Here is an 18,528-nt window from a genome sequence, read left to right as displayed (position 1 = left end):
TGTAAAATTTATAACCTTTTCACTTTAAGGGGTTCGGAATCGCCGCAAACCCTGCATTTTTAGTGTTAATGAATTAAAAACAAAAAGACACGAAAAATAGAAAGAGGTTCTTACGGACGATTCTAAAATGAGGAATAAGTTAAATGAAAATTATAAATGAAAGTTATAAATGAAGCAGAAATGAGAATAATGGTTACGAAACAGCAGGCATAATTTGCCTTCGTGTCATGATTCGATAATTTAGTGCTTTGTGAAATTTGCTAACGTTTTTTTGTTTTAAATAAATAAAAATTATTTTACAAGTTTTTTTATTTATTTATAAATATTTACATTTTATTAAATACATAAAAATCTACATATATAAAAATCTTTCTAAAAAGTTTATAAATATTTAAGTAATTTATAAAATTTTTGTTCGCCTGGATTAGGCGAGTAAAATTTTTGTTTTTAAAACTCATGTTAAATAGTTAACTAATAATTATGCTAAAAATACTAATAATTTATGAAAAAAATTTATTAAGAGAATATTTTAAACCTAAATGTTAAAAAAAAAATGAATCAAAATATTAAACATATATAGAGAAGTACAAAAAACACCTACAAAAACAAAGTACACGAAATACGAATAATTAAACAGTAATGACAAAAATTCGTTTTTAAAATCTAACGCCAATCAAACATCAATTTAATTGATTGATTTAGGTGTTTAACTTAAACAACAACTAAAATTAAAATAAATCAAAGTCTCTTTCTTTTTAATCTTCTAACAGCCATCCGATCTTTTGTCAACGCTTTAGCAACTTTGTGGTAGCAGTAGTAGACTAATAAGAAGAGACCTAACGGCCATATGAAAAATGCCATGGAACGCAGAAACTTATCAAAAATTGAATCTCGCTCCACATTGACTAAATGAACATGGTAAAATAGGGAAGCATCACCTAAATGTAAAAAATTTATAACATTTTTCTGTAAAGAAAACAACAGTAACCTAACAATAAACTTCACAAGATTAAAAATATTTGGAAATGTATAAAATAAATTATTACAAAGCCTTTCTCTTCCAATAAATCTTATATTCCTAACTTTAAGGGTAATACTATCACAAGTATATCTTACATATTTAACAACTGCTTTGTAAATACACAAAATAAACTTTTTGATGTATTTTTTTAATAAAATTATATTCTCTAAGAAAGATTTTTTGACTATTAATTAACCCAAATGCTTATTTCATTTTCAATGATCTAGCCATAATTAACCCAAATGCTCATTTCATCTTCAATGATCTAGCCATTAGTTCAAAAAACTTAAAAACTATAGTATCTCATTAATACACAACAACTTAGATAATGTTTAGGTCCAAATAACATTCCAACCTTCTCAAACTTATTTCTCTTGTTATTTTCAAACCTCTCTGTAGAATAATTGTACATGTACAATTACAAACAATTTTTAAAAATCGATTTAAAAATTGTAGGTGTTTTGAATTCTGCTACATAAAAAGGTACTTTATTTAATCATAAAATGTATTGACCAATTTCTCTTTAATCCAATATAAATAAAACTTTTGAAACAAGACTTTGAAACTTCAAACGCCAATTTTTATACAAATACAAGGGTTTGGTAACAAGTATGGGTTTGGTAACAAGTATTCTACAACACATACACTTATTGCAATTACTTAGATTATTAGAAAAGCTTTCAACAAAAATTTTTTTGCCTGTAGTGTTATCATTAACTAAATAAAGGATTACTAGTGACAACTCGATCCTACTTAGTAAAATGAAATACTATGGTATCTGAGATATACACTCCAGTGGTTTTTACCTTATCTATATAATAGATGTAAACCTGTTTCTATAAATTATAAAAAATCTTTATTATGACAAATGTTGACAAACAAACAAATACATAAAACACGATATAATCTTTTTCAGTAGCTTTGCGCTAAAAAACTGTTTCTCAACACTAACAAAACTGAAACTATCTTTAAATCAAGTCAAACTAAAATTGATAAAAACCTAAATTTGAGACTTAACGAACACAAAATCAACACTGTTACTTCCATAAAGCATTTAAAATTTATTTAAAATTGACCTTAATCTCTTATATAAATCTCATTTTTAAAAATTTTATACAAATCCATATCTACCATTTTGCTATATTTGGGTCAAACTTCAAATGTCCTTATCAAGTATGAGAACAATGTAAGTCATATTAAAATTCTCCAATTAAAAAAAAAAAGTTTGCAACTATTTATTATCTATTTGGAACGCTTTTATTCTAATCTAACATTATCTACTTTTTTATCTCGCTTTTATTCTAATCTAACATTATCTACTTTTTATCCAATCTAGTTAAATTATGCTCTTAAATCATTTACACCAAAACCTTTTTTTATTCTTATTATTTTCAGTATTTTATTAAATTGCTACATATAAAAAGTTTTTTTAAATTTATAAGCTTATAATTAATGTTAATAAATTCATTATTTTTATCATAAATGTTTTTCTTATTATTGTTACTAGTATTTTACTATTATTGTTGTTGTCATTATTGTTGATTTTTCCCCCTCAAACAATCATGCTTTAACTTTATTATAACTTTATATATTGAGGTGTTTACTCTAAATTAATGTTTAAACTATCTGTAAATATTTCCTAAATTGAAACAGCTGTATTCAAAATTAAGCAGAGGTCAGATATGTGATATTGCTTAGAAAAGAGGAGAAAACTTCCTGGTTAAATGTTTTTTTGCAGTGGTTTTTGATAAGGCTGTTAAACCATAATAAATAATAAAATAAAAAAATGACATTGGTTTGAAATAAATTTACTTTAAAAGAAAAATTTGCAAAAATATTTCATGCCTAATATAAGTTATATATATACAAAAAATTTTATTTTAGAGTACTGATTATACACATTTGCAATTTTTTTTTTGCCTCAGAAGTGACAATCCTGGATCATTGTAGGATGCTCAAAGGCAGAATTGCCAAGATTCATATTTCTAAAACTTTGTTATTTAATATAAATATTTATATTTCAGAAAATTATAACTCTAAAATGACAAAGTTTATAAATCAATCACAATATTCAAAACCTGAAAAGGATAATACAAATTATATAAAAATAGAAACACCAGTAAAAAAGCAGCGTTTGATTCAGGTTGATGTTGAACTAAAACTTGATAAAGTCTATACAATTGATTGCAATAAACCTCATTGATGATTGCTTCATTAATTGGTAACAACTTTAAATGAACTCTAAAGTTCCACAAGATACATGACATTTTTTTTGTAAGTCTGCTTTTAATTTTACAAACAACTTTTTATTGTAAAGCTACTTATCTAACCATTATGATTTTTAAATTCAAGTAGAGTAGACACTTTTTAACCCCTTTGATACAATTTGTTCGTGCCTGTGACATCACAGAAAAGATTCACAGAATTTCAACTTTTTGTTCTCATTTACCTGAGTTTGTGCAAAATCCACTTTCAATTTTTAAATTTTACTAAGAAATCGTGGTTTCAATTAGTTTTACACTTTCTTTATAGATTTTATATTTTATTTTCATTTTACTTTATTTTATATTTTCTGCTATTTTTTGCTTAATGAAAATTTTGACCCTTTGAAAATAAAATATACTTTGAGACCTGAAGATCATAAAGATAAAATTCAGGACCAAAAGTTTCTTTGACGCCATTATTTTTATTTCTTCCCAGCTGCTATTCATAAAGTTTGCAATGTCTAAGATGCTCTTTATTTACCATTGTAATGTCAAAGATGCTACTTATATACTATTAATTAGACTTTAAGTACTTAAACAAGCTAAACTCATATCTACTTTTTGAGAAGTTAACAATCAATGCAATAAAAATAATGATAACAACAATAATAATAACAATAAAAATAGCAACAACAACAATAATAATAACAATAAACAACAACAACAACAATAAAAATAACAACAACAACAATGACAACAACAAAATAACAATAATAATAATAACAATAAATGGCAACAGCAACAACAATAATAACAATATAAATAACAATGACAATAACAATAGTAATCATATCAACAATTAAGTTAATGAGAAAAAAACTGTTTAAAATGATGTATTGTTACGTAATGTTAAAAATAACAACGATATTGAAAAATAATAAAATGATATTGATAAACTAATAAAAGTAATAATAGCCAATGATGACCTCACTACCATGAGAATGGTGTCAAACAAAAATCTAACACTAATTGTTGCTAATAATCACCAATTGTAGTAATAGTATTAACTGCAATATCATCACTGCAATACTATCACTGCAATAACCGCAATAAGTTAAAGAAAAACAAGAGAACAAAGATAAGAGTGAAAGTCACAAAAAAAAAAAAGTTAAAAAATAAACAAAAAAAAAACAAACAACAAAACAACCAACAACAAAATAAAAAACAACAACAAAGAAATTAACATTTGGCGCTAACCAATGAAAATTACACTTAAAAAAAAATACAAAAAAAAAAGTACAATATAAAGCAATCATTATTATAAATTGTTAAAAAAAATATTTTAATAATAATATATCATAAACAACAACATACAAATACAAAAAAAAAAAAGCGGACAGCATACATTAAATACTAATTTTAAGAAAAATAACATTAATTGCAAAAAACGAAACCTTATTGAAAAACTTCAGCTGTGTTGATTAATGCATTGATGCGTTAAGAAGAACGTTATGTGTTAAGTTAACTAAGGCATGTGTTAACTTTTACTAAGTTTGAATATATTTATACTTTTTATATACCAATTTTCTTAAAAGTTTTTTTTTTCTTTTTTCTTCCTTTTTTAAACTTTCTCCTTGTTTATTATTTAAGTATTACTTAAATAATTTTTCAATTAATATATGTTAAATATATTTTCATTTTTTTTTATCTGTGCTTCAATTAGATATTATAACATTTTAATTTATTTTTGTTTTAATTCACCTACCCACCTCACCTACCCACCCACCTCACCTACCCAAGGCCATGAAGGCCACTACAGTCAAGGAAGCTACTTTAGTTGTGGTTACAACCCTCTTTCAACTCTATAACTCCGAAACACAAACCTTGACAAACAAGGCTACTGCGTGGAGAAACATGTTAAGCGTGGTACTACCAGGGACATGGTGGGGATCAAACTCGAAACTTCTTGCTTATGAGGCGAGCGCTCTACCACTACACCACTACCGCATATAAACCATGTTTTTCTTAAACAAAAAACTTTTCTATTTGCAAAGCCATTGATGGAAATCAAAAAAAGCTTTTTATTTGAACCATTTTTTTCTCACTCCTGACAAAGCTGCAGGCAACCACTATTTAAAAAAAAGAATAGTTGACAGAAGACTTGTTAATTGAAGTCTGAACTTTTAGCATAAAACTGATATTTCATAAAATAATTGAAAACATAAAATATGAAATTACCTGGTATGACATCATCAAATCCTTGACTACCATATCCTAAGTGTGGTGGGATTATTAATTTTCTTTTCTCCCTAAAAGGCAAAAAATATAATTTATCTAACAGGTATGGTTCTTTCTTTATTATAATATATTTAGTTTTTACATTTCTTTTTCTAAAATTGAAAAAAAAAAAATTTTCCGACAACTGCTTTACACAAACCTTGAAAAATAAAGCAGCTGCAATGCAAGAAATGTTCATATAACATCAATACTCAATCATAGTTATCAAACAATTTAATTATCAAACAATGAAGCATTATCAACTCATATCAATGCAAAAATTAATTTTTAATGTGACACCACCTTTACTAAGGGGTCATCCATAAATTATGTCATGTTTGTAGTGGTTTTGTGACGAGTCATACAGGACTTGTTACTAAAGTGTTACGATGTTGTGATGAAGGAGAGGGGGGGGGGGGAGAGGCAGGGGTCAAAAACTGCGTGACATAATTTATAGATTGCATTTTTATTAATTGCATTTTTATTTTAATATTATTTAAAATATTAAATTGATTTTAATTTATAAAACTTCAAGATAAATTATCATAAATTGTAAATAATTATTAAATTATTCTCTTTATAATTAATTAGCTTTATCTATATTTTAAAACTATAAAAACTTTTTTACCCAATACACATTCCAATCATACCTTTTTCCCAGCCTGAAATTCATAAAAAAAAAACAATAATTTAACAACTTGATTTAATATATTAGTAAAATTATTAAACAATAAGTAAAAAAAATATAATAATAAAGATAGTTTACATAAAAACTAAGCCTACCTTTCACAACGTGGCCAGAACCAATTTGAAAACTTGCTGGACCTCTTCCATTTAAAACTGATGCATCAAAAACTCTACCGTCTTTAAGTAAACCCTTAATAAAAATTTTTTTTTATTATTTCATATAAACCTTTTATTTAACTACTTGATTAGTTTCTCGCGCTTAAAATAATTATTTGAAAATTGGCAATTCACACTGATTGGCAGAATTGATAAAAACTGAAAAGTAGACGATCAAATAATTTTTCATGCAATCAAAATTTCTTGTTTTTTTTTAAATTACCCTTTTTATTGTGAACTAAAGATTGTTATGGTCTCAAAACTATTTAATTTAGCAATCATAAACATTTTTAAATTTCAATGCTAATTCAATAACCTTAAGATTCTTTTTTAAAATTACTTTATTATGAAATTTGATTTGCAAAATTTGGTGAATGAATTTGATCAGCTATAATTAATTTTGGGAGTTCAAAGCATCATTTTTTCCAAAAGTTGACAATCATTGATCGTTGATAGGCCATTATTTCGAGCGCTAACTCATTTTGTTAGCTTATTTACTTAGTTATTTAGTCAACTTTACCTAATTTTAAACAATAAACGAAAAAATTAAACATTTGGAAAAGAAAAAAAAAAGACGTTGTTTACAAATATGTAACAAAAACATTAACAATATTATCTTTAAAATATATTACATAAAGTTTTTATTATTTATTATGTATCATTTTGGGCTAAATAAATAAAGTTTACAACAAGCTGAACACGCTTGTAGGGATACAAAGTTCCAAAAAGGAATTTTTTTTTAAAAGTCACAAAATTTGGGGAAAATAACAGGGAATTTAGAGTAGAAATTAATTACCTCTCATATTCTTATTTTTCTAATTTTTTCCTTCAAAGTAATCTCAAAGTAAAGCCTTTCAACATTTTAAAGCTTTTGAACACCAGAAGCCAGAAATAAATAGTAATTTTGTGACTTTCAAAACCCAAGTTACTATTGAATCTTTACATTCTTGCTTCTTTTTCATCAAGGAAAAGTTCGTTTTTAAACAATACAAACGGTATAAAGTTGGTTGGTATAAAGACTTTTATCACAGTTTGGTAAGAATAACTTTTGAGTAAAATTTTGGTTGCTACTTAAATTTTTTACTTAAATCGCTACTTACATTTTTTCTTAGAAACTTTATATTCTACTCAATCCAACAACAAAAATAATTTTTTTGACTTTTTTTTGAACACTTTTCTAAAAGAAATTCTGAAAACATTTTGCAAACAGGAAATATTTCATAAACCAAAGAATAATAACATTAAAGCTTTTAAATCCATATATATAAATTTGTTTATACATTTATATATACAGCCCTCTGAATTTGGAAAAAAAAGGTCAGCAATAATCAGCAGTTAGGTTAACATTGCCAAATGCTGACCATAATTCCAAGGGTTATATATATATATATATATATATATATATATATATATATATATATATATATATATATATATATATATATATATATACAGCGTGGAAAATAACAGCCGGTCAATGGTCAACATTTTCCCCAAAATAACTAAAATTGCTATTTTGCTTTACGTAACATCAGCAGTTTTTATAGTAGTGTTTCATAAAACGATTATCGTCTTCATATTAAGTATTGAGGTTAACGAGAGTTATCAACGTTATTGTTAACTAATTAACATCAGCAGTTTTTAAAATGATTTTAATGAGAAATAAGATATGCAAGTATTTTTCTTTAACGTGGTTAACTTTAAAGATTGAAATTCTTATTTAGTCATTATTTGAAATTGTTGTACATAACTAAGAAAATTTTCTCTCTGAACTGTACTTTTTTTTTTGTATTTATTTGTAGCATTTCCATTGAAAATTTTTGTTTTAAAAGGAATACAAATTTGTTAATTTTCAAGCATTACTCATATTTTTTGAATATATAAAACTCAGTCATGAAGAATCATTACTAAGACAAAAATTTAAACAAAGAAAAAAAAATTAAAATTTTGACTGTCCAAAAATAACAGTTGACCATTAATTCCATGAGTTAGTCAATCAAATTGACCACTCACCTTCAATTTCTTATTATCCATGCTGTATGTATATATATATATATATATATATATATATATATATATATACATACATCCATATATATATATATATATATATATATATATATATATATATATATATATATACATATATATACATATATATATGCATATATATATGTATATATATATATATATATATATATATATATATATATATATATATATATATATATATATATATATATATATATATATATATATATATATATACACAGTTATTTCATAAAACTTGAACCTCCAAGGGACCAAGGATAAATCAAATATATCAACTTAACAAATATTTGCCTGAAGCAAATTTCTGTCAAGTCAAACATTGGCTGATATGAGATATTGGTTCAAATTAAAGTGTTTAAAAAGTTTAACAACAAATGGCTTTCTTTGATTTCATTATTATTTGCTAATAAAATTGCATCTGAAAGCTAGCAATCTTTTCTTAAGAAATTTATTAAAACTATAAGACAATTGCTTTATTTATTAATTATCATTTCCTTATAATGATTAATTTAAAACAGTATTTTATTGAAATTTATTTGTAATGGTTTTATTATAGCACTATTTTATATCTATGTACAACAAAAAAATATAGAAATTATTAGGCTACTGTTATTTATATTTCATATGACATGACTTCTAAAAAAAAAATTCAATCAATTTATTTTTTAATTTCCTAATTTCCCATACAAAAAGTATGAGTTAAGCTAAGAAATTTGCTGAGGGGACAAAAAAATTGTTTGACTTGGTTTTAACAAAGTTGGGGTTATCCGAGGTTCAACTTGACCGGGGAACTTTAATAGTAATCAGTGAGACAATTTTGAGGGACCAAATGAAATAGTTTGAGAAAACAAAAGTTTGAGATAACAAAAGTTTGTTTTAATTGGCATTCCTTGTCTAAAAGTTAAAGCCATTAAATTTATTGCAAAATAAATGTTTTTTTAAATTACTGCGAAAATGCAGACTTAATTGACTTGAATTTTTTTAATGTAGAACATATCTGTTTTTATTTTAAAAATTTTCAATACTGTTTTTTTTTTTACATATATCAACTGACAAATAGGTAGAGCATGCACGGATTGACAAATATGTAGAACATGTGAGGACAACAAAATATGGATAAACTTTCGTCTAACCTTTACAAGGCCTATATATATATATATATATATATATATATATATATATATATATATATATATATATATATATATATATATATATATATATATATATATATATATATATATATATATATATATATATATATACTCTTATATGTTGTCAGAAAGTTTTTTCCATATTTTGTTGACAAAAAGTAAAAATTAAAATACAAGACCGGAATTTTTTTTTTAATTAATTGATAGACTGTCTGCCCCAACCAAACCCTCAGTTGATGTAGCAGCACTCCCTTGCGAGTCAGGCTATTTATCAGTCCATGTAGCAGCACTCCCTTGCGAGTCAGGCTATCAGATAGTCGATTTAGCAACACTCCGCGCATGATTTACAGTAAAAAAATAAAACATTTTATTAAAAAAATTAAAAATAAAAACATTTTATTAAAAAAAATTAAAATAAAAACATTGTTTATATCGTTAAAAACATTCAGAATGTTTTTAAAAACATTCTGATCAATTAAATTTGCGTTTTTGCGGTTTTTTTAAAAAACAATTAATTTGTAATTAAATTAATGGTTATAACTTTCTGACAACACGCAAATGTTGGACGAAAGTCCAACATTTGCGTGTTGTCAAGTGACGTATATGTTGGCGTAAGAATCATTTTTTCCTTCCGCTCTTCCAAAATGCAACAATCTATATATATATATATATATATATATATATATATATATATATATATATATATATATATATATATGCCTTGTATTAAATAAAATTGGCTTAGCACATTAGCTCATTGTGATTTTGACATCATAAACTCATCTTTATTTTTTTCATTTAAGGACATAAACTTTATAATTTTTTTTTTATAATTTCTTAAAATTGCAACTTTACAAATAATGATTTTTTACTTTTAAAAAGTTATTAAAAAACAAAAAATATTACTTTTTGCAAAGGAAAAAACTTTATTTAACTAAAAAAGTTAATTACTTTACCAGCCCATTTTTTGTGATAAAAAAAGATTTAAATATCAAAGTACCATTTATTAAAATAAAAAATCTATTATGCTTTCACTTGTATTAAGGCTAAAAAGTTAAATGTATGCTTTATGAATATTTTTGATGCAGTGTTATAAGTTATAACATTTTTACAAGGAATTTAATTTTTTGTAAAAAATTGAAAAAGAGGCAGAAAAACTGAGAAAAAAAAAAATCAATTTTTTTTAAATTTAAGCACAAGCTTTTGCTTTAAAACAAGGCAATATATACATTTTAAAACAATATATATATATATATATATATATATATATATATATATATATATATATATATATATATATATATATATTAAAAATTATACTAAAAGCAGATTTTTAATAAGAGTTTTTATTTTATTTTGAACTATTTTTATTATTTAAAAAATATACAACTTACAGTATAATCAACATATACTGTATCCCCCAATCTTGCAAAATCTTCACAGTGATCAGGAACATGCTTTAAAATAAAATAATACAAAAGATAATTAAAGTTAGTAATAAATATATTTATAAATACAAGATATTTACACATTTACAAGTGCAGGCCTTGTTTTGAATAAAAAGTACATTTGTGAATTTGATGTGAATTCTTTTTACTTTTACTTAAGGGTATTAATTTTTAAACTTCAAATAATAAATGACTGCAAAACAAGTTCAACTGAAAAACTAACTCTATTATATAAATATATTAGGGAATGTTTTTTTTTTAAGTTTGAAATAACTAAATTAAAAATTACATTTTTTTTAGTATTTTAATTTAAATTTTTTAATATTTTATATAAATTTTTTTTTTTTTTTACATTTGTATAAATGAATTAAATAATGTTAACTTTTTATTGATATTTCTTAAATTTGTTATTGCAGCCTTGCAACTAGTAACAATCTTTTGTTTTTAAAAGTTAGAGAGTAATTATTTAATTACTTTACCAGCGATTTTGTTGGGAAAGCAAAGATTATTTTAGGTTTGCAAGTTCCATTTGTTAAAAATATATATATATTGTTGCACTTTCACTTGCTTTATAAAAAAAAATTTAATATATTTTTAAAAAAGTTTAGCGCACAATAGAATACAAAAAATTTAATCTTTAGTAAAAAAAATTGGAAAAAGAACTGCAGTTAAATAAGCAGATTTTTTCTTAAGAAAAAAAATTTCATTATTTAACATTATTAAGATATATTTTCAAATAAAATTAATAAAGAAATTAAATTATCCTTATTTTTAACATTATACTGAATTTATTTGTCATTTAAACTTTTGCACAAAAATATTAATCAGACAATTTTTTTGTACAAACATATTAATCAGGCGATTCAAGAAATGCTCCATTAAGGTAAAAGTACAGCTATTTAAGACCTATTGCCTCTGTTTTCATAATGTGGCTCTATGGACTAGTTTTAGTGCAAATACTCTGTTAAAGCTAGATTCATATTACAAGAAATATATTAAATGTTATTTTGGTTATGACAAGTACTCAAGCGCTACAAATATGTTTATGATACTAGGCTTGCCTAATCTAGATACTTTATTGCATAACTACAGATTTGGCCTTATAAATCAGTTAGTTACCTGTGCCAGCAACAATGCAGCTGTGTATAGATTAAACAGAACTTTTAATTAATTATTATTATTATTTTTTATCTTAACTATGGACTTGTATTGTACTTGTTGTCTGAATCAAATAAATAAAATAAAATGTATACATTTATATAAATTAGGGTGGTCATTAAAACAACTTTTTTTTTAAATGTCTGCTCTCACATTCTAAATGTGTTCTATATCATAAAATTACTAAAATTAAAAATTTTTTGAAAAAAAAACATTTTTAGGTTAGCTCAAGACCCTTAAACATCAGACGGGTCCCTATAATTATCAAAAAAAAAATAGTTTTTTAAAAGTATAATGTGTTGGGTTGGAAAAAAAAGAAGCAAAATTATATAAAAACCTCAAAAATAATCATCATTTATTATTTATCAATATTTATTACTTTAGATTTCATTGCCTAGAAAATGATATTTCAAAGCTAAAAACTAAAAATATGCATTTTTACAAAAAATTTTTATTATAATTTTTTTTCTCAATGTTTATTTTAAAATGTATATCAGGCTAGGACAGGAATGGCGTGTAAAAATTTTATTTTTTGACAACTTGACCATGACTGTTTAAATGTTTTTTAAACATTTTAGAAATGCGCTGAAAAAAGAAACGCTCGCTAAACTTAAACTAGGGAGAAAATTACAAAAATAATAATAATGTGAAAAGAAAACAATTCCTTAAGAAAAAGAAAATATATAAGCACTAAAATAAAACTCAAAAAACACAACCTCGAAACAAAAAACACAACCTCGAACTAAAAATCACTTTTTGTTATGTTTTTAATTGTGCTTAAAATAAATTAATATAAAACTTATCTAAAGTTATGCAAAATGATTTTACAAATTACTTCTAATGATTGTTAAATGAATGAACAAATTTTATTTAAGTTATTAAAAAGTGTTATATATATTATTTTAAATTGTATAAACATTTATTTTTTTTAAAAAGTTGCAAAAATAAAAAAATTCTTTAAAAAATCAATTTAAACAATTTAGTCAAGTTAAAAAAAAAAAAGTCTAAAAATCATTCAAAAGATTTTTAGAAAGATTCAAAAAATTTTTGGAAAGCAAAAATGTTTAAATTTATCATAAAAAATACATGCCTACATAAAAAAAACTTAAATATAACATTATTTGTTAATTTACACAAAATGCATTTATTTTAAACATTCAATATAAATAATTTTTTATTTTATTTCAACCCTAGGCAAAAATAAAACTTTCAAAAAGATCAACAATTAAAAGTTTTTCATAACATAACAATTCTTTAAATTGTTAAAACATCAAAACCGCCATGGTCAAATAGTAAAGAAAATAAATCATAAGCATGGTCAGTTAAAGTGTGCGATTGCACGCCATTCCTGCCCAAGCCTGATATATAAATATATATATTTTTATACATATATATATTTATAAATATATATATATATATATATATTTATATATATACATACATATTTATAAATATATATATATATACATATTTATAAATATATATATATATATTTATATATATATACATATTTATAAATATATATATATATATATTTATATATATATATATACATATTTATAAATATATATATATATATATATATTTATATATATATATATACATTTACATCTATATATATATATATATATATATATATATATATATATATATATATATATATATATATGTATATATATATATTTATATATATATATACATTTATATATATATATATATACTTTTTTATATATATATACATATAAATATCAATATAAATATATTTAAATATATATATACATATACATATATAAATATACGTATATATATATATATATGTATATATATATATATATATATATATATATATATATATATATATATATATATATATATATATATATATATATATATATATATATATATATATATATATATATATATATACACACACACACATATATATATATTAGGGGTATTCAAAAAGAGTGAATTTTTAAATCTAAAAAACCATACCCCCTAAATTTGGGGCAAATATATAAAAAATGAGCCTCAAAAAGTTTGAGCGCTGTCCATTCACTTTTGACCTCCCCTCAAGCTAATAATTTAGGGGAAAATTGACCGAAAAGTGGTCGTTTTTCGGGCGTCTTGAGGGAGGGGCAATTTTTTTTTTTTTCAAATTTTTTTTTTCTGCTATATATATATAGGCCTATATTTTTGTTTAAAAATATATGGTTTTTTCCTTACTTCTCAAAAATCTATGTTTGGTGATATTGAAAATCATGAAAATTGGTATTTTTTAAAATATATTTTCTGTTATGCCTAATGTTATATACATATATTTTCGTGTAAATTCTGATAGTTTAAAACTTTGAATTTTTCTAATAAATACAGATTAGTACATACAATAAACATTAAAAATGAGTAAAGCACAACTTAGGTCAATGAAAAAGGAACTTTTTATTATAAAAGAGGCAAAACCAGCTATATCAAGTATAAACATTTTTATTAATATTGGAATTATAATGAGTCATTAGTTGCTAAAAAATTTATTTTATTTATAAAATATAAATTTTTCTATTTAGATATACAACTTCCAACAGGCTTGGATATACTTCAACATTTAATATATAACCAACAATGTCGATCTGTATCAATATCAAGTATTATTGCTTGTCCCCCTAAAAAAAATTTTTCTAGATGTTCGGAGAGTTGTTGTGAATGTATTTTGTCTAAAATCAAGAGACCCTGGATTAAAGCTGGATTTGATGTGTTAACTGATTTAAGTTTAGTTAAAAAACTTTTTAAATTGCATAAGTCCTATTCCAACTTGAAAAAAAATGCAAAAAGGGGAAATAGTGGTGATTTGGCTAAACAAAACGAGTTTGAGATTGAAATAAAAAAACTTTTTTGGGCTGGTAATTCTAATCTCAAAGACACAATCAGTAAAGATAAAAAAAGATCACTAAAAGACAAGATTGAAGATCTAAAATTTCTTGAAGATCAGGAAAATGAAAGAAAGTTTGTTATTGGTTCAATACTTTTAATTAATTACTTTAGCTCTTTCTCAAGCTCTGTTAATTCTTTTTTCCACTAATTTTAAAATTAAAAACTAAAACTACATTTTTTCTGTTAATTAGGCAAAAGAAAGCATCAGGAAGAAAAACCGTTTACAGCCTAAGATTTTGAGAGATGATGTACCCAACGTTGAACTTATAGACACAATTCTAAGCGATGATTCTTCAATTGAATCTGATTTCGAGCCAGGTGATTGGTATCATATAGAAGTCTCTGAAAACCCAGACAGTAATTGCAAAAATTCCAAAAGATGTTTTTGCTGGTAATGTTTCACTTACTGTTACAGCCTGTGATATATCACCAAATGTTTTACAGAAGGTAACAAATGCAATTCTATATCAATCAGGTGTTGATCTTAAAGAAGTTAAAAGCAGTCAGTCTACCGCATATAGAAAACTGAAAAAAGAAAATGAAAACATGGCAAAAATTTCAAAAGAAGTTGTTAAAGCAGCCATAGACGCATCTCCATATCCATGTATAATTAATTTTGATGGGAAGACCTTGTTTGAGCTAAACAAAGGAAAAATGTTAAAGAGGGATAGAATGGCTGTTTTAGTTAACATTAATGGACAGACTTACCTACTTGGAGTACCTCCACTAGCGTCATCCACTGGTGAAGATCAGTTCTTAGGTGTAATGAACATAATTTCGGAGTATCAACTTATGTCAAAAACTAGAGGAATATGCTTTGATACAACATCATCCAACACTGGGACGAATAAAGGATCAGTTTCCAGAATATCTCAAGAACTGGATAAGTATCTCCTCCAAATAGCATGTAGGCATCATGTGACTGAATTAAGAATGCTTCACTTTTGGAAATTAGTGACCAATGAAGAAACTAGTGGACCTGATAATCCTCTTTTCAAAAAGCTTAAAAATATTTTTGAAGAACTTAATTTTAACTATAATTCAGTTCTACTGTTACGGTTTGATTGGAATAAGGTTAAAAGCAGTTTTTTAGAAAAGGCAGCTATGAAGTCATTAACATTTTGCAAAGCATATGTTAGTAAACCAGGTATTATAAGAGATGATAGAAGTGAGCTTGCAGAATTAGTTGTCACGTACTTATCCCCTATAACATATAAAGTAAGAAAAACTGGTGCTATTCATCATGCAAGATTTTTAGGAAAAGCAATTTATTATCTAAAGCTTCGGCTTTTATCCAATCAACTTACATTTGTTCAGGAAAATGATAAACTGAAAATTGAAATTAAGCTTATTACGGAATTTATTGTTTGCTTTTATGCAAAATGGTACAGTCGTCCCCCAGTTAACGAACCCCCCTGTTAGCGAACTTTCGGTTAACGAACCGAAAGTTTGCCCAAAATCCTCCCCCGGTTAACGAACCGGAACTTGGTTAACGAACCGGGACCGCCAAATGGCGTGCACACGCGCGTGAAGGTCAGGCGCGCCGTCCAGCATTTCCCCCTCAGTTTTGTGAGTGTCATGGAAGCCTGGGAGGTGAATGGTTGTGCTGGGTGTGCTTTTGTTGTTTCATTTTTTTCTTTTCTTGTTTCACTAATATTTTTCATGCATTTTTGTGCTTTTTTCTAGGTTTTTTTCCCACTTGCGATTTTTTCGATTTTGCGATTTGACTGCCCTTGTTCAAGAGAACACTGACAACCTGAGTGTGGAGGACCTGAGGGAGTTGCCTGCTGAACTAGCTGAAGCAACTGGAGAGACTGCTGAGGAGGAGGAACCCATTAAGTCAGCTGACATCAAAAATCTTTTCATCCACTGGGACAAAGTCCAAGAATTTTTAATGGCCCACCATCCCAAGAAGTTTGAGGTGGAGCAAGCTCTTGACCATGTTGAAGCTGTTGGGGTCAAGCATTTCCGCGCCATGCTCAAAGCCAGGGAAAAACAAACGACCATTGACAAGTTTTTCACTGCTGGGCCATCTGCAGCTGCTGGGCCATCTGGAACTGCTCAGAAGAGGGCTGCTGCAATTGACTTGGCGGATGACTCCGACTGAGTTTTCATTTTTTTTTTGTAAAAATTTGACAAGAAATTTTCTTGTTGATTTTTCTTTCAAGTTCAATTTTCAATTTTTTGGTAAAAAATTTGACAAGGATTTTTCATGTTCAATTTTCAATTTTTTCGTAAAATTTTGACAAGCATTTTTCAAGTTCAATTCTCAATTTTTTGGTAAAAATTTGACAAGCAATTTTCTTGTTGAATTTTCATTTTTTGATAAGCAATGTTCATGTTCAATTTTTAGTTTTTTCTAAAACTTTGACAAGCAATTTTCATGCACAATTTCAATTTGTTTCAATTTTTAAAAGTGCATAAATCTCAGGTTTCAATCATTTCACCTTTGCCTATTTTATTTATCAAGTTGGACAATTTTTTGAATTTTTTCCCCCATTATTTCGGCATAATCCACCAATTAAAAATTTTTTAATGGCGGCCTATGGGAAAACGCGTTTCGGTTAACGAACTTTTCGGATAACGAACTAGTTCGTACTCCGAATTAAGTTCGTTAACCGGGGGACGACTGTATCTACAATCTGAGGATGTCATCAAAGCTCCTTTTCTTGTCATTACAGCCATACATCTAATGCATCTGTACAAGAAGGTATGTACAAACCCAATAGCTGTCAATGCTGTATTAGAGTCTCAGTATAAACACTGTTGGTATTTGGATTCAACCTTTAGCTTTGCTAGATGATGAGTTAGCATCAGAGGAGAGGGCAAAAATTGCATCAACAATTCTGTCATTTGATATGCCTAGCTCTGACTATTATAAGCCTGAGAAAAAAGTAAAGCAAGATATCAAGAAAATTTATAAAATGAATACAAAAATTGGGAAAAAACCACCATCCTTGTCTGCCTTGGTTGATGTCTTTTCTTACCTGATTTTTGACATGATTGGGTTTGATAAGCAACGAGTTCAAGACTGGCTACCTCTTCCACCAAACTATTGGCATACTCAGTCATGCTTCAAAAGTTTTCAAAAATATGCTGAAACTTTGATTTTTGTAAATGACCATTCAGAACGGTCAATAGGTATGATGGGGCAGTATATTCATAGATATTCTGATGAAACTGAAAAGCACAACAGATTGCTAACTGTGGACAAAGTTCGATCTGTATTCAGATCACAAGAACAAAAATCCGGTACAATTTCAAAGATTAAGTTTAATGATGGACTTGGTGTGATGCGAAAAAAGATAAAGAGTTAAACTTGATTATTATTAGATTTGTAAATTTTTTTTCTGTTATAAAACTTGAATATAAATTTATAATTTTATTTATTCTTGCTCATTTTGATTTTTCAATATAGATAAATAGTGTTTTTTTTAATATAG

The 18,528-nt window shown here is 25.4% G+C and overlaps 1 protein-coding gene across 1 annotated transcript in view; it reads right to left on the bottom strand.

The window, feature by feature from the left end:
• Positions 1–520: 520 nt before the first annotated feature.
• The window catches only part of LOC101235335 (FK506-binding protein 2), a 32,254-nt gene continuing 14,246 nt past the window's right edge, over positions 521–18,528 (bottom strand). Inside the window, exons 2-6 of the mRNA XM_065795771.1 lie at positions 10,946–11,008; positions 6,286–6,379; positions 6,131–6,164; positions 5,464–5,534; positions 521–938 (exon numbers count right to left, since the gene is read on the bottom strand). Of these exons, the coding sequence (XP_065651843.1) occupies positions 739–938; positions 5,464–5,534; positions 6,131–6,164; positions 6,286–6,379; positions 10,946–11,008 (462 nt within the window). The 3' untranslated portion in view covers positions 521–738. The remainder of the gene's footprint in view (positions 939–5,463; positions 5,535–6,130; positions 6,165–6,285; positions 6,380–10,945; positions 11,009–18,528) is intronic.

This window comes from Hydra vulgaris, chromosome 04, assembly GCF_038396675.1.
Source record: "Hydra vulgaris chromosome 04, alternate assembly HydraT2T_AEP".
Classification (NCBI taxonomy): domain Eukaryota; kingdom Metazoa; phylum Cnidaria; class Hydrozoa; order Anthoathecata; family Hydridae; genus Hydra; species Hydra vulgaris.
Note: the sequence above shows the minus strand (reverse complement) of the source record. Positions and strands in the feature narration are given on the sequence as shown.